The sequence below is a fragment of the Ranitomeya variabilis genome, chromosome 2 (assembly GCF_051348905.1).
Source record: "Ranitomeya variabilis isolate aRanVar5 chromosome 2, aRanVar5.hap1, whole genome shotgun sequence".
NCBI classification, from domain to species: Eukaryota; Metazoa; Chordata; class Amphibia; order Anura; family Dendrobatidae; genus Ranitomeya; species Ranitomeya variabilis.
The window spans coordinates 385,227,423-385,248,808 of record NC_135233.1 but is presented as its reverse complement, the minus strand read 5'-3'; the positions used below and the strand labels follow the sequence as shown (position 1 = coordinate 385,248,808).

Below are 21,386 nucleotides of genomic sequence, written 5' to 3'. Positions count from 1 at the left end.
TCACTGCAGGTCCTCAAACTCCTGCAGGGAAAAGGGTACAGTGAGCACCCCCACTCAGAGGGGAGGTATGTGGGTAGCCAGACCCTCCCATCTCTCATAGCTACCCGCAACCCGGACCAAGGTGCACTAAACGACATCTTCAGTGCTTACGTGCTCTAAAGACAAGATACTCCGGGTTGTATCACAGGGAGCATCCATCCCTGTGACACATACCTCCCATTAACCACTTGACCACCAGTCACACCACACTACGTATATATAAAATACGCAGCAGCTGACAGGAATGGAGCATTTTGAGGTATGCAGTGAGATCTATATACTCACATACAGTGCCTGCAGGCCTTGCACTGATGTGGATATGTGCACATAGACTCCCCTGCCTACCCCCAAATTAGCCCTAAAAAGGACTGCAGGTTTATCAGGATTTGTGGACTGAACACTAGTAGACCCACACTAATAAACGTAAGAATCTGACCCTATCTCAGCAGCAGCTCTCCCTACACTCGCTAAGTCCGGAGCAGAATGTGGCGGGCAGGGCGGCGTCAGGTCTCTTATACTCATGATGACGCTGTGCGGCCAGCCAATCACTGTAATACCACAACAAAGATGGCTGCGGCATTACACTGCATGGCAGACAATCCTGACCCCTCACACATTTCTCCTCCTAGATACGCCCCTTCATAGAAGTGTGAACCAGCCTAACATGTGGCGTGTAAGTGATTAAATACGTGATACCTGAGTATTCTTTGCTCCTGGCCATTGCAGCACGATGCTAGATGTACTTTACACTTGACAACCACTATTGATGTTTTGGGAGAATCACGCACTTATGGCCACATACTATTAGGTAATGTTCAAATGGGTTTGATTTTGAAGCAGAAACAGCTTTAAGAACTGCTCCTTTTAAGGCGAGTATCACACGGTCTGAGTACTGTACGTGATAAACCTGACCTCATATGGGCAGTACTCAGATCAATTTTATTGAATTTTATTCAATAGGGATGTTAAGATGTGTTTTTCACACAGACCAAATATCTGCATAATAAGAACACAGTGCGCATTAATTTCTTCCAGATTTCGGATGAGACTCTGCTATACATGTACCAAAAAAAAATCAGATCCCATAAGGAGCCACCGTTTAGCATCTGATATTTACAGATATGCAGCAATTCTTAACAAAGGGAACTGTATTTGTTTTTGTATATTTTAATAACTGCTGATACATAACAGATGCCACACACTGCATTTGGATGACAATATAGATGAATAATCATCTATTTTTCTGTATGAGAATCAGACAATTTTTTTAAGCGCTCGCATGAACTTAAACTTAGGAAAGTTTTTAGAGACTTTTTTTTTTCAGAACCATTTTTTGAAGTGTTTATTCTCCTTGAGATTTTTCTGCCAAATATAGAGTGAATTCCAGGAGGATTCCTCCTCAAAGAAGTTACATGCACTTTGTTTTGTTTTCCAAAACTGGATAAGAAAGATAAATGCTCAAAAGCTCCTCATAGGAACAGCAAAATGGATTAACTTAAAGAGTCTTTAAAGCATTTTTAATGCTGGATGTAATAAAAAAAAAAACGTAAAAAACTCAATGTGAACATAGACTTCAAAAACTGCAAATATTTTACCCGGTACTGAGATTAAATGGTGGTTCCCAAAGCAATCCCAAAATTTGGGCTCTGCTACCTCAGAAATGGGCTTTACAGGACCCTATCCTGAATGGAATGGAGGTGCACGTGCTCAAGCTCTGCTCCATTCATTGTCTATGGGACTGCCGGAAATAGCATGGCAGACGAATAGACAATGAAAGGGGCGAAGGCTGAGCATGTGCACCTCCATTCCAATCATTCTATTCAGGATGGTGCCACACAATATATATAGCCATACAGAATTCAGTGGTGATAATAGCTGCAGCAATACCAAACATTGTAACAGATAATAATGTAACGATTTATTGGGTAATAATAATCTAACGAAGCCCGACCGTACACACTCACCAGTATGCACTCCAGTCACGCTCAGAAATATCACAGTGAGGACGAACATCTTTTCCTTCTCGCATTTGATATCACAGAAGAATAAATTCATCCGAAGAAGAAAACTAAATAGAGCGGCACTAAATGGGCGGCACTGTATATAAGGGAAGGGCCGGGCTCTGATTGGACGGCTGTCACATTTACTCTAATAGTAAAATGTATCTGCAGGTAATCAGCAGTTGTCAGGTTGGAAAATGAAATAAAAATAGAAATAGAAATTTGCATTGATCGCTTGCCATTATGCAGATTGATTCGGGGATCTCCGTTCCTTCCTTCCTCTGGATGCCAGGAAGACTTTTCTCAGGGTGGAGTCCAGATTCCTCTGCAAAGTTATTAAAATAAATTTGGCATTGACATTAACTTCCAAAACTGGGGCACGGTGAGTGTTACTGGGGAACTCTTGGTTTTCCTTCTGCTATTTATGGGCACCTGACATAATTTCCTCCTTGCTCTCTACTATTTGCTTAATTTATAGGACCCTATTTATAGGACGTAACAGGACACAGCAAGATATCTGAAGTGGAGATGAGTGGAGCAATCCACAGAGGATTGAGTTTGAGTGAAATGTCCTGAAATCTGCGGTTTCACGTGAATTCAAACAACCTGGAATAAGATTCACAATTAAAAAAAAGAAAACTGCCTGCCGCCATTTCACACATGCTGCACAGTAGCGTGTGGCATTGAAGCGTGGGCTTCCCCATAATGGCCTGCAGCAATCCAATCACAAAGTACAGCGCAGCCAATCATGGGGACTATTCCAGGCAGTATATAACATAGGGACGGCCAAGGAATGCCATGTTATGCCTGTACTGTGTAGGGATAGGAGCTCAGAGCACACAGCATAGGGATAGATAAACGCCTAATGAGACTGTGGTGTACTACTTCACTGCTCATGTGCCAGATTGAGAATGGGAGTGATAGTCTCAACCTGTAAATAGAAATCCACAATTCAAGTAATATATAGTGACCTGTTGTAGCGTCTCATTATCACTAGTGTTGAGCGATACCTTCCGACATCCAGAAGTATCGGTATCGGATTGCATCGGCCGATATCGCCGATACCGATACCAATGCAAGTCAATGGGACACAAATATCGGAATGTAAATAAGCCCTTTCTGTGCTTCTACATCCTGTTCCGGAGGGGAGAAGAGTGTGAGCGGTGCGTTGGCGGACACTGTGCGTGTCTGTGTGTGCGGGCGGGGTCAGTGCGGGCCTGCCGGGGATCTGTACGGGCGTCTTGGGGCTCTGTGCAGGCTGCCGGGGCTCTGTGCGGGCCTGCCGGGGCTCTGTGCGGGCCTGCCGGGGCTCTGTGCGGGGTTGCCGGGGCTCTGTGCGGGGTTGCCGGGGCTCTGTGCGGGGTTGCCGGGGCTTTGTGGCGGCTGCCGGGGCTCTGTGCGGTCCTGCCGGGGCTCTGTGCTACCTGCCAGGGCTCTGTGCGTGTGTGCAGGCATCATCCGATGGGACTACAAGTCCCATCGGACGATGCCTGCTTCAGTGACAGTGATTTACACATTAGCCAATGATGGGACAGTAGTAGTCCCATCATCCAGCTAATGTGTGTATGTATATATATATATATATATATATATATATATATATATATAAAAAATACCACATACATACATACCACATACATACTACATACATACTGCATACATACTACATACATACATACTACATACATACCACATACATACATACTACATAAATACTACATACATACTACATACATACCACATACATACATACTACATACATACTACATATATACATGCTACATACAAACATACCACATACATATTGCATACTTACATACTACATACATACTACATATATACCACATATATACCACATACATACTACATACATACATACATACATACATACATACATGAGACAACAAAAAATTGGAGTTCCATACAAAATTGTTATAATATCAATATATTTTATTACAAAAAAAACTTTTTTCATTTCCTCTTTGAGAAAGCTACGCGAAACGCGCGTTAGGGGGTATCCAGGGTCCCAGGCACCAGTTACTTCAGCATGGGTAAGGTACTTTGCACTTGATATGCACTATAATTGTTTTTGTTTCCTTCCCGTGTGGATGACACTTGTCTATATGGAAACTAGTACTACTCTTTGTTGCATGGTGGTTCATACTATATGTTAATGTAAGCCAGTTATATATGGGTGTACTCTATACCACTGTGTGCTAGTATTGGTGCTTTTTCATTTATACCATGGTGACATCATGAATATACAGCTTCGTGCCTGTGATTAGGATGTTTTTTACTAGGGTCTCCTTGCTTCTTTTGTACTAATTACTAAATTATGGTTTTTAACATTTTTTGTAATAAAATATATTGATATTATAACAATTTTGTATGCAACTCCAATTTTTGTTGTCTTAATTATCCGGAGTATACTTTACTGTCCTTACACCTACATGGGTAGAGTTAGATATTTATTTAAATTTACATATGTTTTATATGGGATCCATGTTATTTCTGTCAGTGTGTTTTCATACATACTACATACATACCACACACATACTACATACATACTACATACGTACTACATACATCATGCTACATACATACATACATGCTACATACATACAATACATTCATACATTACATACAATACATTAAACATAGATTACATACTCACTATTACTTGTCATTTTGATCCCCGAAGCCAGTGTTATCTGTAAAAAAAGATTAAAATAACAAACAACCAATATACTCCCTGTCCGCAGAAATCCACGAGTGTCCCACAACGATCTCCCGTGGAGAGCAGCAGCATCAGATAATGCGACTGCTCTCCAGGGGCTACAGGAACACAATGACGGGAGGAAGGTATCCTTCCGCACTGTATTCCTCCGCCGCTGTAAAAAAAAATAGTCCCTAGTCTCACTTTATGCCATTGCTGTGTGAGAAATTTTCCCACGCAGCAATTGCCATAAAGTGAGCCTCAGAGGTTACTATAGTTCAGTGATGCACTGCAGGAGCCATTGTCTCCTGTCAGTGTGTCACTGAAGGTCCTATAGAGCAGTGACATCACCCGATGTCACTGTTCTATAGGGGAGATCGTCGTGGGACACTCGTTATTAATTGGACTACGGCGGACAGGTAGTATACGGTTTATTATTTTACGTTTTTTGCAGGTGCTGAAGTATGGTAAGTATGGTGAAATGAAGAATATTAAAATACTTTTTTCCTAATGTGTGTGTGTGTTTTATTAACCATTTACTAGTATTGGATTAATAATGGATAGGATTCTTATTGACACCTCTCCGTTATTAACCCGGCTTAATGTCACCTTACGAAAGCAAGGTAACATTAACCCCTTTTTACCCCATATCCCACCGCTACACGGGAGTGGGAAGAGAGGGGCTAAGTGCCGGAATTGGCGCATCTTACAGATGCGCCATTTCTGGGGCGGCTGCGGACTGGCATTTGTAGCCGGGGGGGGGCTATATCCATGACCCCTCTCTAGGCTATGAATATCAGGCTGCGGGCTTTCTGGCTATAAAATATAAGGGGAACCCAAGTCATTTTTTTGGGGGGGGTCCCCCTATTTTAATAGCCAGTAAAGGCCATGCAGACAGCTGCGGGCTGATATTCATAGCAGGCTACAAATATTGGCCCCCAGTTGGCTTTCCCCCTCTGGCGCAGAAAATTGCACGGGAGCCCACGACGTTTTTTTTTTTTAAATTCAACGCTCATTAAGACCTCTTTCATACTTGCGTCGGTACGGGTCCGTCACACGTTGTGAAATTTGTGCACGACGTGGGTAGCGGATGTAGTTTTTCAACGCATCCGCTGCCCATTCTGAAGTCCGGGGAGGAGGGGGCGGAGTTTCGTCCGCGCATGCGCGGTAGAAAATGGCGGACGCGACCGACAAAAAAACGTTCACTTGAATATTTTTTCGTGCCGACGGTCCGCCAAAACACGACGCATCCATTGCACGACGGACGCGACGTATGGCCATTTTTTTTCTTTATTTAGGAATTTTTTTTTTTACTTTTTTATTTTGTCCTACGGGGGGACATCATTCTATAGTGTCAGATCGCTGATCTGACACTTTGCAAAGCAGTGTATCAGATCAGCGATATGACAGGCACTGCAGGAGGCTTGCCGGCACCTGCTCTGAGAAGGCGCTTGAAAGCCACCTCCCTGCAGGACCTGGAAGGAGCCCCGCGGCCATTTTGGATCCGGGCCTGCAGGGAGGAGGAGACCCTCAGAGCAACGCGATCACATCGCATTGCTCCGAGGGTCTCAGGGAAGCACACAGGGAGCCCCCTCCCTGCGCGATGCTTCCCTATGCCGCCGGAACGCTGCAATCATGTTTGATCGCAGTGTTCCGGCTGTTAATGTGCCAGGAGCGGTTTGTGACCGCTCCTGGCACATAGTGCCGGATGTCAGCTGTAATAATCAGCTGACACCCGGCGGAGATCGGCCGCGCTCCCCCCGTGAGCGCGGCTGATCGCCTATGACATACTATCCAGTCACTGGGAATTAAGTCCCAGGTCACCTCGACGGGATAGTACGTCATATGGGATTAAGGGGTTAATGTACACTCTGCACCCCATCTTGACTGGAAAAAACAGAAATGTAGAAATTTTTGCAAATTTAATAAAAAAGAAAAACTGAAATATCACATGGTCATAAGTATTCTGTAGTTACTGGCATTTGGAGGAGGCACTGCCTCACATTATAACTTATTACAGGTGTCTATAACACAGCAGATGTCACACAACAGCCACCGTATTACAGACTTGTGTTCTTCTCACTATGGCTCACACAATCTGCAGCTTTCCTGGGGATTTCTGTGTTTTATAGACTACAACACACTGAAACATAAACTACAAGGACAACATACAACATAAATAAGACGTAGTTGTAACACTATTCACGGATCACGGACAAGCCGTGAGGCAGAATAGTCAGATGTTCTGAGGTCAGATAGCAAGAGAGCACGTAATAAGCAAAAGTCAGGTCACAGTCCGAAGTCAGAATACCAGGAGAATAGCGGATCAGAGCAAAGGGGTTGAGCAAGCGGATAGTGAGAACTATGTGATGTGATTATTTTGCGCTACCTCTGAAAAGACGTGGGTTTCCTCTCAAAGGGAATGTTCTTAAATAATGTTGCCTTAAGTAGTTAGATAGTGATAATGTTTATACATAGCTGATAGTATGTAGCTAAGAATAGGAAATGTTAATAAATAAAATTGAAGTAAACTGAAGAAAAATGCAGTGAGCCCTGTCAGGGGTAGATAGATAGTCCTGCATAAGTGAAAGAAGTGAGAATAAGGAAAATGTTAATTTGCACTTGAAGTTTAATAGTATACCCTTAGAGGGTGTTCGCACTTGAATAAAGAAAAATACTGTTTTCACTTAGTAGATAGCATACCCGTATGGGTAATGGTCATTCATAGTTAGTTAATAATTGTTATTTAAAGCCGTACATACATGTAAATATGTTCTTGTTTTGTAACGTTTAAGTGTTCTCACCTCCCATAAAGGGAAGCATTGCTATATTATTCTGTTTTACAGCATTCCAAAAATTTGTATGTCTTTTTGCTGATGTATTGTTGTTTTCTTTTCCCAGCCCAGGAGTGCTGGATTTAAAAGGGGGGGGGGGGGTGTATGAGTGCAGCGCTCCAGGGTCCTGGTTGCTGCAGTAATATCGTTCTTCCACCAGGGGGAGTGATATTACGTCTGAAGGTAATAAGGTATATGTATATATACAGGACAGGAGGAGTGGTACTGTGCAGTGTATATATACAGGACAGGAGGAGTGGTACTGTGCAGTGTATATGTACAGGACAGGAGGAGTGGTACTGTGCAGTATATATATACAGGACTGGAGGAGTGGTACTGTGCAGTGTATATATACAGGACAGGAAGAGTGGTACTGTGCAGTGTATATGTACAGGACAGGAGGAGTGGTACTGTTCAATGTATATACAGGACAGGAGGAGTGGTAATGTGCAGTGTACATATACAGGACAGGAGGAGTAGCACTTTGCAGTATATATATACAGGAGGAGTGGTACTGTGCAGTGTATATATACAGGACAGGTGGAGTGGTACTGTGCAGTGTATATATACAGGACAGGTGGAGTGGTACTGTGCAGTGTATATTTACAGGTCAGGAGAAGTGGTACTGTCCGTACTCTGTACCTTTTACTGGAAGCTTCAGCATCCACAGTCCAGAGACTGCAACCTTGTGTCCTCGTTATTTACTGCGCCCTGCATCATCTACCATCACTACCTACACTTCTGGGAAGCCCTGGGGATACACTTCACCTGTGGGAAGGTATACCATCTTACTGCCATAACATCACCCCAGCGGACCTCTAAGCAGCGTCGGTCACCCTGACCGAATATCACAGGTGGCGTCACGAACATCATACAAACTCTCCATTTATTGGACACCCCTCAAAGGGCCACGGACCAGGTCAGGCCACTGTGACATCTCCCGAACCGAAGGACCCGATACCGAGTACCCCATTGCCCTTCCACGTGGGGGCGCTCCATATATATACAGGACAGGAGGAGTGGTACTGTGCAATGTATATACAGGACAGGAGGAGTGGTACTGTGCAGTGTATATATACAGGAGGAGCGGTACTGTGCAGTGTATATATACAGGACAGGAGGAGTGGTACTGTGCAGTGTATATATACAGGACAGGAGGAGTGGCACTGTGCAGTGTATATATACAGGAGGAGTGGTACTGTGCAGTGTATATATACAGGACAGGAGGAGCGGTGCTGTGCAGTGTATATATACAGGACAGGAGGAGCGGTACTGTGCAGTGTATATATACAGGACAGGAGGAGCGGTACTGTGCAGTGTATATATACAGGACAGGAGGAGTGGTACTGTGCAGTGTATATATACAGGACAGGAGGAGTGGTACTGTGCAATGTATATATACAGGACAGGAGGAGTGGTACTGTGCAGTGTATATATATACAGGGGAGTGGTACTGTGCAGTGTATATATACAGGACAGGAGGAGTGGTACTGTGCAATGTATATACAGGACAGGAGGAGTGGTACTGTGCAGTGCATATATACAGGACAGGAGGAGTGGTACTGTGCAGTGTATATATACAGGAGGAGTGGTACTGTGCAGTGTATATATACAGGACAGGAGGAGTGGTACTGTGCAGTGTATATATACAGGACAGGAGGAGTGGTACTGTCCAGTGTGTATATACAGGACAGGAGGAGTACTGTGCAGGGTATATATACAGGAGGAGTGGTACTGTGCAGTGTATATACACAGGACAGGAGGAGTGCTACTGTGCAGTGCATATATACAGAACAGGAGGAGTGGTACTGTGCAGTGTATATATACAGGAGGAGTGGTACTGTGCAATGTATATATACAGGACAGAAGGAGTGGTACTGTGCAGTGTATATATACAGGACAGGAGGAGTGGTACTGTGCAGTGTATATATACAGGACAGGAGGAGTGCTACTGTGCAGTGCATATATACAGAACAGGAGGAGTGGTACTGTGCAGTGTATATATACAGGAGGAGTGGTACTGTGCAATGTATATATACAGGACAGAAGGAGTGGTACTGTGCAGTGTATATATACAGGACAGGAGGAGTGGTACTGTGCAGTGTATATATACAGGACAGGAGGAGTGGTGCTGTGCAGTGTATATATACAGGACAGGAGGAGTGGTACTGTGCAATGTATATATACAGGACAGGAGGAGTGGTACTGTGCAGTGTGTATATATACAGGAGGAGTGGTACTGTGCAGTGTATATATACAGGAGAAGTGGTACTGTGCAGTGTATATATACAGAACAGGAGAAGCAGTACTGTGCAGTGTATATATACAGAACAGGAGAAGCGGTACTGTGCAGTGTATATACAGGACAGGAGGAGTGGCACTGTGCAGTGTATATATACAGGACAGGAGGAGTGGTACTGTGCAGTGTATATATACAGGACAGGAGGAGTGGTACTGTGCAGTGTATATATACAGGACAGGAGGAGTGGTACTGTGCAGTGTATATATACAGGACAGGAGGAGTGGTACTGTGCAGTGTATATATACAGGACAGGAGGAGTGGTACTGTGCAATGTATATATACAGGACAGGAGGAGTGGTACTGTGCAGTGTGTATATATACAGGAGGAGTGGTACTGTGCAGTGTATATATACAGGAGAAGTGGTACTGTGCAGTGTATATATACAGAACAGGAGAAGCAGTACTGTGCAGTGTATATATACAGGACAGGAGGAGTGGTACTGTGCAGTGTATATATACAGGACAGGAGGAGTGGTACTGTGCAGTGTATATATACAGGACAGGAGGAGTGGTACTGTGCAGTGTATATATACAGGACAGGAGGAGTGGTACTGTGCAGTGTATATACAGGACAGGAGGAGTGGCACTGTGCAGTGTATATATACAGGACAGGAGGAGTGGTACTGTGCAGTGTATATATACAGGACAGGAGGAGTGGTACTGTGCAGTGTATATATACAGGACAGGAGGAGTGGTACTGTGCAGTGTGTATATACAGGACAGGAGGAGTGGTACTGTGCAGTGTATATATACAGGAGGAGTGGTACTGTGCAGTGTATATATAAAGGACAAGAGGAGTGGTACTGTGCAGTGTATATATACAGGACAGGAGGAGTGGCACTGTGCAGTGTATATATACAGGACAGGAGGAGTGGTACTGTGCAGTATATATATACAGGACAGGAGGAGTAGTAATTAGGGTTGAGCGAAACGGATCTGTCATTTTCAGAAATCGCCGACTTTTAGGCAAAGTCGGGTTTCATGAAACCCGAACCGATCCTAGTGTGGGATCGGCCATGCGGTACACGATCAGAGCGCCAAAGTCGCGTTTCGTATAACGCTGTTACCGACGTTTTTCATCCAATGAAGGAGGACGCAGAGTGTGGGCAGCGTGATGACATAGGTCTCAGTCCCCACCATCTTAGAGAAGGGCATGGCAGTGATTGGCTTGCTGTCTGCGGCGTCTCAGGGGCTATAAAGGGGCATGCACGCCGACCGCCATCTTACTTCTGCCGATCTGAACATAGGGAGAGTTCGCTGCAGTTAGTCAGAAGCAGGGACAGAGTTAGGGAGGAAATATTAACCCCCAAACCGCTTGTGCTGGAGCGATTTTCACTGTCCCACACCGCCTTTTTGTGCAGGGACAGTGGAGGTCGTATTTTAGTGCAGCAGCTGCATAGCTGTGTGCACGGTGCTGTGCAAACCAACTGCTTTTTTCAAAGCAAAAATCCTGTTGCTCCTTTCTGCACAGTTACCTGTCTTGTTTATTTGTCCACACTTTTTTGTCCTGAAGTCCTTTTTATTGCTGCCATACTTGTCCTGAGATCATTGTAGGGACTAGGGAGCGTGCTATTGCAGTAATTTATTTATTTATTTTTAATAATAATAATTACAGTCACTTTCTGCCACGTTCATAGTGTTGTGTTATACCACAGGGCCAGAGATAGGGTTCTGTGTCTCCCCCCCAAAAAAATGGAGATTCAAATTCTCACACAGTGTATATTCTGCTGTACTGCTAGTGTGTCGTATATCAGGCAGCCACTTTCTGCCACGTTCCTAGTGTTGTGTTATACCACTGAGCCAGAGTTGTGGTTCAGTGTCTCCCCCCAAAAGTGAGATAGTAATTCTCACACAGTGTATATTCTGTAGTACTGCTAGTGTGTCGTATATCAGGCAGCCACTTTCTGCCACGTTCATAGTGTTGTGTTATACCACTGGGCCAGAGTTGTGGTTCAGTGTCTCCCCCCAAAAGTGAGATAGTATTTCTCACACACAGTTTATATTCTGTTGTACTGCTAGTGTGTCGTATATCAGGCAGCCACTTTCTGCCACGTTCGTAGTGTTGTGTTATACCACTGGGCCAGAGTTGTGGTTCAGTTTCTCCCCCCAAAAAATGAAGAAGTCTGGTGGAAGAGGCCGTGGGCCGGGCTTGCCAGCTAGTACTGATGGTGGTGGTGGTGCTGCATCTGGTGGTAGTGGCAAAAGCACAGTAGCACCTAAGGCTGGAGGTGTTGAGCCTGCGTCATCATCTGGCTACACAAGGCCTCGAAGGCTCCCTTACCTGGGAGTAGGAAAACCGCTTTTAAAGCCGGAGCAGCAGGAAAAAGTTTTGTCTTTCCTTGCTGACTCAGCCTCTAGCTCTTTCGCCTCCTCTTCCCAAAGTTCAAAATCTAAGAGCAGCCAGTCGTCAGTGGAAGCTTCCGGTCTGGAAAAAGACGTTTCCTTGTGTCCTTCTCCCAAACCAAAAGTGAAGGATGCATCAGGCGACACTACAGGTTACTCCATGGAGCTCTTTACCCATACCGTGCCAGGGTTAGAAAGGGAAATTGTACACTGCCCATTACAAGAAGAATCGGACATGGAGTGCACTGATGCACAGCCACAGCTAGATTATGATGCTGTTCCATTGACTCAGATCACTATATTGACCTCGCAGTTTCCTGAGCCAGAATCTGACCCTGATGAGACTATGGTGCCCTGTCCCGAACGCTATAGCACCAGCTTACATGGTGACACTGAGGAAGGTGCACATGACATTGTGGAGGAGGAGGTGAAAGATGACCCAGTTCTTGACCCAGATTGGCAGCCATTGGGGGAAGAGGGTGTCGCTGGCACTAGCTCACAAGCGGAGGAGGGTTATCCGCAGCAACACCAATCTACATCGCAACAGCTGGCATCAGCCAGGCCCGTATCAGGCCCAAAACGTGTGACAAAAACAGTTTTAGGACAGCGTGGCCAACCGCTGAAAGTTGCACAGCGTGCAATGCCTGAAAAGGAATTCCATAGTAGGAAGAGTGCAGTGTGGCATTTTTTTGACCAAGATCCCAATGATCAGTCTAAAGTGATCTGTAAGAAATGCTCAAAGACCTTTAGCAGAGGGAAGATTCTTCAAAATTTAAATACAACGTGCATGCGTAGACATTCAACCAGCATGCACTTGCAAGCCTGGACTAATTACCAAACGTCCTGTACCGTTGGTGCACCTGTTCAGAATGAAGGTAGTCAGCAACACTACATTGCTTCCCTCACTGTAAGCCCACCGGTTCGGACACCACCAGCAGCAAATGTGGAGGGATCGTCGCAAGGCCAAAGCAGGCAGGGAATCAGAAGGTTATTGGTAGGAAGCACTGTATGTAGGCCAACATCACCAACTGTCTCTCAATCCGCCATGTCCACCACCACCACCACCGCTAGTTCCACCATCTGCAGGTCTCCTGTCCAGCTCACCCTAGAAGAGATTCTCGTGAGGAAAAGAAAGTACCCATCCTCTCATCCGCGTACACAGGGTTTGAACGCCCACATTGCCAGATTAATCTCGTTAGAGATGATGCCCTACCGGTTGGTCGAAAGCAAAGCTTTCAAAGACCTGATGGCCTACGCAGTACCACGCTATGACCTACCCAGTCGCCACTTCTTTGCGAGAAAAGCCTTCCCAGCCCTCCACCAGCATGTCAAAGACCGCATTGTCCATGCACTGAGGCAGTCTGTCAGTGGAAAGGTGCACCTCACCACAGACGCATGGACCAGTAGGCATGGCCAGGGACGTTACGTGTCCATCAAGGTGCACTGGGTTAATGTGGTGGATGAAGGGTCCACAGGGGACAGCCATAGTGGGACAGTTCTGCCTAGCCCACGTTCTAGGAAACAGTTGGCAGTAGGCGTTCGACACCCCTCCTCTTCCTCCTCCTCCTCCTCCAGAAGCGACAGCTCGTCCACAGAGCGCAGTCGCCTGGCAACTCCATCCGCAGCTGCCAGTGTTGCACACGAGGTGTCTCATTTTGGATCAGCTAGTGGTAAGCGTCAGCAGGCTGTGTTGGAAATGAAGTGTATGGGCGACAACAGACACACCGCGGAAGTACTGGCCGAGTTCTTGCCGCAAGAAACTGAGTCATGGCTGGGCAGTGTACATCTTGAGGCAGGCAAGGTAGTCAGTGATAATGGAAGGAATTTTATGGCTGCCATAGCCCTTTCACAACTTAAACACATACCTTGCTTGGCTCACACTTTGAACCTGGTGGTGCAGTGCTTCCTGAAAAATTATCCGGAGTTACCAGCCCTGCTCCTGAAGGTGCGAAAACTTTGTTCGCACATCCGCCGGTCGCCCGTACACTCCAGCCGTATGCTGAACCATCAGCGATCGCTAAGTCTTCCACAGCAACGCCTAATTATAGATGTTGCAACAAGGTGGAACTCCACACTGCACATGGTTCAGAGGCTGTGTGAACAGAGGCGTGCTGTCATTTATTTGTAGGAGGATACGCATACACGGGCAGGCAGTTGGATGGCAGACATGGAGTTGTCTGGTGTGCAGTGGTCGAAGCTACAAGACCTCTGTCAAGTCCTTCAGTGTTTTGAGGAATGCACACGGCTGGTTATTGCAGATGACGCCATCATAAGCATGAGCATCCCACTTATGCGTCTGCTGATGCAAAGTTTGTCGCACATTAAGGAGCAGGCGTCTGTAGCCGAGGAGGAGGGAAGCCTTGATGACAGTCAGCCATTGTCTGGTCAGGGAACTGTCCAGGACGAGGTGGCAGACAAAGAGGATGAGGAGGAGGATGATGGGGCTGAATATGTATGGGAGGAGGGAGCTTCTCAGGGGCAATAGAAACTGGTGCCGTTGCAAGGTCTGGTACAGGTTTCTTGCGGGACACTTGTGATGTAGATTTGCAAGAAAGTGCTCCTCAACCCATACATTGGCCCAACTGGAACATTGGCCCACATGGCTGAGTATGCCTTGCGTATCCTAAAAAGGGACCCCCGCATTGTCAATATGATGACCGATGACGATTACTGGTTGGCCTGCCTACTGGATCCACGCTACAAAGGGAAATTGCAAAATATCATGCCACATGAGAATCTAGAGCAAATATTGGCTACCAAACAAGCAACTCTTGTAGACCGTTTGGTTCTGGCATTCCCAGCACACAGCGGCGGTGATGGTTCTCACACGAGCCGTAGGGGGCAACATGGCAGAGGTGCTAGCGGTGCAGAAATCCGAAGTGGCGTTGGACAGAGGAGTTTTATGACAAGGTTGTGGAGTGATTTTTCAATGACCACTGACACGACAGGGACAGCTGCATCGATTCAAAGTGACAGGAGACAGCATTTGTCCAGTATGGTTACTAACTACTTTTCCTCCCTTATCGATGTTCTCCCTCACAGGTCATTCCCCTTTGATTACTGGGCATCTAAACTAGACACCTGGCCTGAATTGGCAGAATATGCATTACAGGAGCTCGCTTGCCCTGCTGCCAGTGTGCTATCAGAAAGAGTCTTCGGTGCTGCTGGTTCAATACTGACCGAAAAAAGAACACGTCTGGCTACCCAAAATGTTGATGATCTAACCTTCATTAAAATGAACCAATCATGGATTTCAAATTCTTTTGCCCCACCTTCCCCTGCTGACACGTAGCTTTCCTTTAAAAAGGTCTTGCTTTTGGACTCCTCTTACTGACTGCTCCAATTCCTCCATTTGCTGCTGCTGAATGTCCACCATAGGCCATTTTTAACACCTCCCTAAATGGGGTGACTTCCCCCACGGGCTCGTGGTCACCACTTGGCGCAAGCACCCATGCGAGTGCTGTTTGCCTGGACAGGTGGGTGTGCCCACTTTTGGCCGACAGCACTGGCACAGGGTCCCTCATCGTACAATTAAGTGTCTCTGGCGGTGGGGGTGCACACCCAACGTCAGACACACCGTCGTAATATGAGGGGCCCTGGGCCAGTACCGCCGCCCACAAGAGAGTGTTCCCCCCCAGCTCAAACAGTGCTCCATCGCTGTTTAGTCGGTGCTGTTAAATCCTTCAATGGCACTGCCAATACAAATTGAGAGATGATAGTAAATATATACAGGGACCATGCCCTCCATTTTGACCTGTGAATACTGTGCGCGAACTACCACTATCTGGTACTCAGCAGAGGAACCCACCCCTGTACGTTGCTTTGCCACCTGTTTATTTACGAACATTTTTTTGCAGACATTTAGCCCGCTTTACTATTTAGGCCAACGTACTGTGTCAGCCACTTATTCCAGTTGTCCTCCACCGAACAAAGCAGTGCCACCAGTTTACTCCTGTTACCAGTTTAGAACTGCATTGAGCCAACTTTTTTATTTTAGGCCTAGTAAGTCTGTCTGCGCCACTCCTACTAATCGTTCTCCGCTGACCAAAACAATGCTGCCTGTGTACCCCTGTTACCCATTTTGAACTGCATTGAGCCTACTTTTTTATTTTAGGCCTAGTAACTCTGTCTGCACCAGTCCTACTAATCGTCCTCCGCTGACCAAAACAATGCTGCCTGTGTACCCGTTACCCATTTTGAACTGCATTGAGCCTACTTTTTTATTTTCGCCTAGTAAGTCTGTCTGCGCCACTCCTAGTAATCGTCCTCCGCTAACCAAACCAGTGCTGCCTGTGTACCCCTGTTACCCATTTTGAACTGCATTGAGCCTACTTTATTCTTTGGGCCTATATCTGTTTCCTCGTCATCCTGCCCATTGCCCGGCCACTTTTAGATGAGTCTGCCGGTACATTGACCCAGACCACTACATTCCCCTTGCACTCTACACAGCCAGTATCTGACCCTGCAGAAAGTCTGGTTCCCCTTCCCGCATACTATACCACCTTACACAGGGACAAAGAGGAAGGTGCAGATGAAAGTGCAGGTTCCTTCAACAGGTGGGGGGGGGCATACTCATTGGCGACGTCACTGGCACAGGGCCCCTCATAGTACGCAAAAGTGTCTCTGCCGGTGGGAGGCGCCCCCGCCGTCAATCACAACGCCGTACTTTGAGGGCCCTGTGCCAGTGGCAATACGAATGAGTGTGCCCCCCCTGCTTGCTCAGGATCACAGCACTTGCAAAGTTGAAATACTTACCTCTCCCTGCTCCACCGCCGCGACGTAGTCTGCGTTTCCTGGGCCCACGAAAAACTTGAGCCAGCCCTACTCCCCCCCACAACTGTTGCCAAATGACCCCCAAATTTTCAATGGCTAACTATTATTATAAGGTAAATAAAGATTATAGTGCTCACGAAACCAAACCATTAGGGGTCTTATTGTTTTACCGATGTAAAATCGATTACATGGACAGTAAATTACGTACACTAGGAATTTGCTTTTACATGTCACGAAATCTCTTACAGTATGATCTATTATGATAATAGATCATACTGTAAGAGATTTTGTGACATGTAAAAGCAAATTCCTAGTGTACGTAATTTACTGTCCATGTAATCGATTTTACATTGGTAAAACAATAAGACCCCTAATGGTTCGGTTTCGTGAGCACCATAATTCGGTGCTTACAGGGAAAGGGCGAGTACGCCTAGTGAAGCATATACAAGATGTTCATGGTGGTGACCCCAGCTCATTGAGCTTTGCCGGCCTGGAGGTAGTTAAATTTCCTCAGCAAGGTGGCAACCATAGTAGATTACTGTTACAATGCGAAGCTAGATGGATCCTTAAAACAAATGCACAAGGACCATGGGGACTCAATGACAAATTAGACATGGCAATTTTCATCTAATCCGTCAAAAGTTATAACTAGCAGCATGAGTGATGTTGTTTTTAATTGATTATATTTATATTTGTTAAATGTGGTGTGTCCAATCCTATAAAAGGAAATGACATCACCAGCACAACTCACATGGACCCGTAGAAGCGCCTTTGCGCGAAACGGCCATCGTCTGTCTCGTCTCTGCACGCTCCCGCTCCTCTCGTATGCCCTAGCCTATGCCGTACCGCACTTGGAATGGTGTGTCATGTTGAATAAAGGACATTCACGTGTTTGAAGACATTGGGTGAGTGCTGCATTCTTTCTCCTTCTCATTTATATGTGGATCATTCACTCGATATGTATAGCCCCTCCCCATCTTCAGTGGAAACTAAGTCCGTCTAGCCCTCAGGAATCACACCTGCAGTGTTGTTAATGAATGATAGCTCATTCAGTGCCGGTCAGCTTTTTCTCTTTTTGGAAATAGACGAGTTCCCATAATAAATAACAATGTGTGAAATATAGGACTGGAAAAATGTCATCTCCAAATTATTTCGGGGAAACTTCTTAAACATTTCTCTTCTTCATCTAAAATGACAAAAAAATGGTAACAGGAAATCACAAAAGATGTGCAAATTGTGTGATATTAGAAAAAAATGAATCTGTGTTCTCCTAGAAACAGCGCCTCCCCTGCATTCATGGTGGAGGCCAGTACTTGAGTACTAATCTGCGATATGTGACACGCAGCTATACACAAAAGTGACGTCGTTCCTGGAAGAAAGCAGCGATGATTTTCTAGTCTCAGGCTCTTGTATACTTTTGTATTTTAATTCCCCACTATGTAGGATCTCTGCTTGCTGCTGTGATTGGAAACATTAATTGTCTGCATTTATAAATCTCATCCTGATCTCGGTAATTGCAGCCGTGTGATGGCGGCGTTCTGCCTGTGTGAGCTGCACGGTCTGCCAGTGGTGAGAAGCAGAGATCTGGAAAATATTGGTAAATCAGAAAATGCAGACTGACTGCAGGCGGCCATACAGATTTCTCTCCTGACCCCCTTGTATATGGACGTTCAACCCCTACAGTAAACGCCATAAAGGAAAAACAGCAAAATTTCCTTTATTTTTTAAACCGCGCTGATCCCTCAAAAGAAAAACAGAAAATGATCCAATCATCGTATGTACAATGAAATGGAACCAAGAAAACCTACAGCTCGCCACAAAAAATACAACACCGTCCTGACACCAGTCCGACCACGAGAAGGAGAAAAAAGCTGCAGATCTCACAAAATGTGGCACAAACCTAAAAGATAAATATAAACCCTTCTCCGTACAAGATACAAGGTATCATCGCCTTAATCGTGCCGACCTGAGAAATCCGGGTCACTTATGGTGCACAATCAATGCCATAAACTGGCAAGCATAAAAAAATCCTTATGGTGCAATTGCTATTTTTCACCATTTCAGCGCTGTTGGAATTTCTTCCCGTTTTTCAGCACATAAGGCTGTGTGCACACGTTGCAGATTTTTCGTGGTTTTTTTAGCGTTTTTTCCCTATAAAAATGCATACATTATGCATCCCATCATTTAGAATGCATTCCGCAAATTTTGTGCACATGATGTGTTTTTTTCCGTGAAAAAAATGCATGGCGGTAAAAAACGCAGCATGTTCATTAATTTTGCGGATTTCCCACTATATTATTGCATTGGGAACCTCTGGAAAAATCCGCAAAAAAAAAGCACCAAAAACGCACTAAAAACGCGGTAAAACGAGAGAAAAACTATGCGGATTTCTTGCAGAAAATGCCCTGTCATAAAGACGTAACAAGGTTTAAATTTCACCAATCAGAAACCAATCAAAAGCAGCTGACGGGACCTCAACAGCGTCACAACAGACACAGCGGCGGGTCCTCACCAGGCGATGTGTCCGCCACCTGCTAGGGAAGGTAAGTGTAATGACAACAGTTTCCCTGCTGAGATAATAATCACCGATACTCACACTCAGGCAGTGACTGATGTATTGGAGCCTGAGGAGACGTCCGAAGCTGCGAAAAGACAAAAGGGTTAATACTATATACACACAGGACACAACTAGTGCCATGGTCACATGAATGCCCAGGGATGAGGAGAGATGAGGAGGTCGCCATGGAAGCCTGCAGCCCTTTATAGGCCACAAGCGTGAGCAGAGGAATCATTCAGGATACAGGGACAACTCTTTAGAGATCCCAAAGAAAATTGCCACCCCCTCCACCCCCAGATTTATGGCCGATACCTATGTCTCCTTATTAAATATCACAAGTAGTGAGGAGCTCCAGTATACTCACCACTGGCCGCCGTGTAACGCCTCTTATTTTCTGAAATAAGAGGAAATAGAATTAGGAACAGAAAACTCCCTCCACAAACACAAATAATGGGCCCTTCCTGTTCTTATGATGGGATAATTGTCCCAAACTGTACGATGCACCCAGAGAGCCCCAGGGATCCCTCCTGTACCTGTGTGCTCATATAGGACTACAACAGAAGAGCCATGTAGTACCACATTTCTCCACCAGAGGCAGCAGCAATCCAAAAGATTAAAAGAACAGTCCAGTGAATACAAAATATTTTTAACCTTTATATAACTGAGCAATTTTTTGTTTTGCGCTTTCGAGTTTTCCCTTCAACTTTTCTGAGACCCATAACTTTTTTATTTTTCTGTCACTGTAGCTTGGTCGTTTTTGCCTGACGAGCTGTGGTTTTTGTTTTATACAGGGTTTTGATTGACTTTTACTGCAGTTATGGAGGGATATGCAGCTACAAAAATTGCCAATTTTGGAGTTTCAATTTTTTTTTAACATTTAACATACAGTGAGAGGCTTGAGAGGGAGGGGTAATGCATCTATCTTTCTATTATCTATCTATCATTATTTTTTCTTTTTTAATTTACTTTTTTGTAATTTATTTTTTAGTTCCCCTTGGGGATTTGACCCTGACATTGTCTGATTGCTTATTCTATGTACTGTAATTCCTCAGTGTTGCAGCATATTGTGAAACTGACATCTTATGCAGGCCAACCACAGGCTGGACTTTACAGGAAACCAAAGATTACAGTGACGGATACGTTCAGTTGGATCATAGCTGCCATGGCATTGCATTGGCACTACATGATTACAACCAACACTTATAAATGCCACAATTAGTGATTGATAGTGGCATCTAAATGGTTAAGCAAGAGCGATCGGAGCTTGTTTTGGCCGTTGCTGTTAGCGCCAACATTTGGCTTGTAAGCAGCCACCACTAGGGGGAGCTCATCAGCTTACTGCAGACCATTATTGACCTGTGACATATTCCTCCATCAGAGGTTGGGTGCGGATGTATGGCGAGGGCTCAAGAGCTGATTGCTATATGTTCACTATATAATGCAAAACTGAAGTCAGTTCAAGTCATATGTAGGAACTATAAAAAAAAATCTGTAAAAATGTAATAAAATAAATATTTAAGAAATAAAATAAATACAAGTTTGAATCATCTCTTTTTTTTCCCTATGAGAAAATAAAGACATTCAAAATAAATAAATATATTTGGTGCTACCTCATCTGTAAATGTCCAAACTGTCAAAATGTAAAAAATTAATTAACCCATAAAGCAAACAGAGTGAAGAGAAAATAAATCAAAATGCCAGAATTTCTATTTTTCACCTTCCCCTAAAGAGCAATAAAAACTGATCAAAACATTATATACACCCGAAACTGGTATGTGTTGGGGAAATCAAGAGTTAAATGTTATAGTAAAATATATTTTCT

General features: G+C 45.0%; 1 protein-coding gene across 1 annotated transcript in view; it reads right to left on the bottom strand.

Annotated features, from left to right (window-relative positions):
- Positions 1-17,666: 17,666 nt before the first annotated feature.
- The window catches only part of LOC143806200 (class I histocompatibility antigen, F10 alpha chain-like), a 63,989-nt gene continuing 60,269 nt past the window's right edge, over positions 17,667-21,386 (bottom strand). The window contains exons 6-8 of the mRNA XM_077286322.1: positions 19,929-19,958; positions 19,604-19,649; positions 17,667-18,193 (exon numbers count right to left, since the gene is read on the bottom strand). Of these exons, the coding sequence (XP_077142437.1) occupies positions 19,606-19,649; positions 19,929-19,958 (74 nt within the window). The 3' untranslated portion in view covers positions 17,667-18,193; positions 19,604-19,605. The remainder of the gene's footprint in view (positions 18,194-19,603; positions 19,650-19,928; positions 19,959-21,386) is intronic.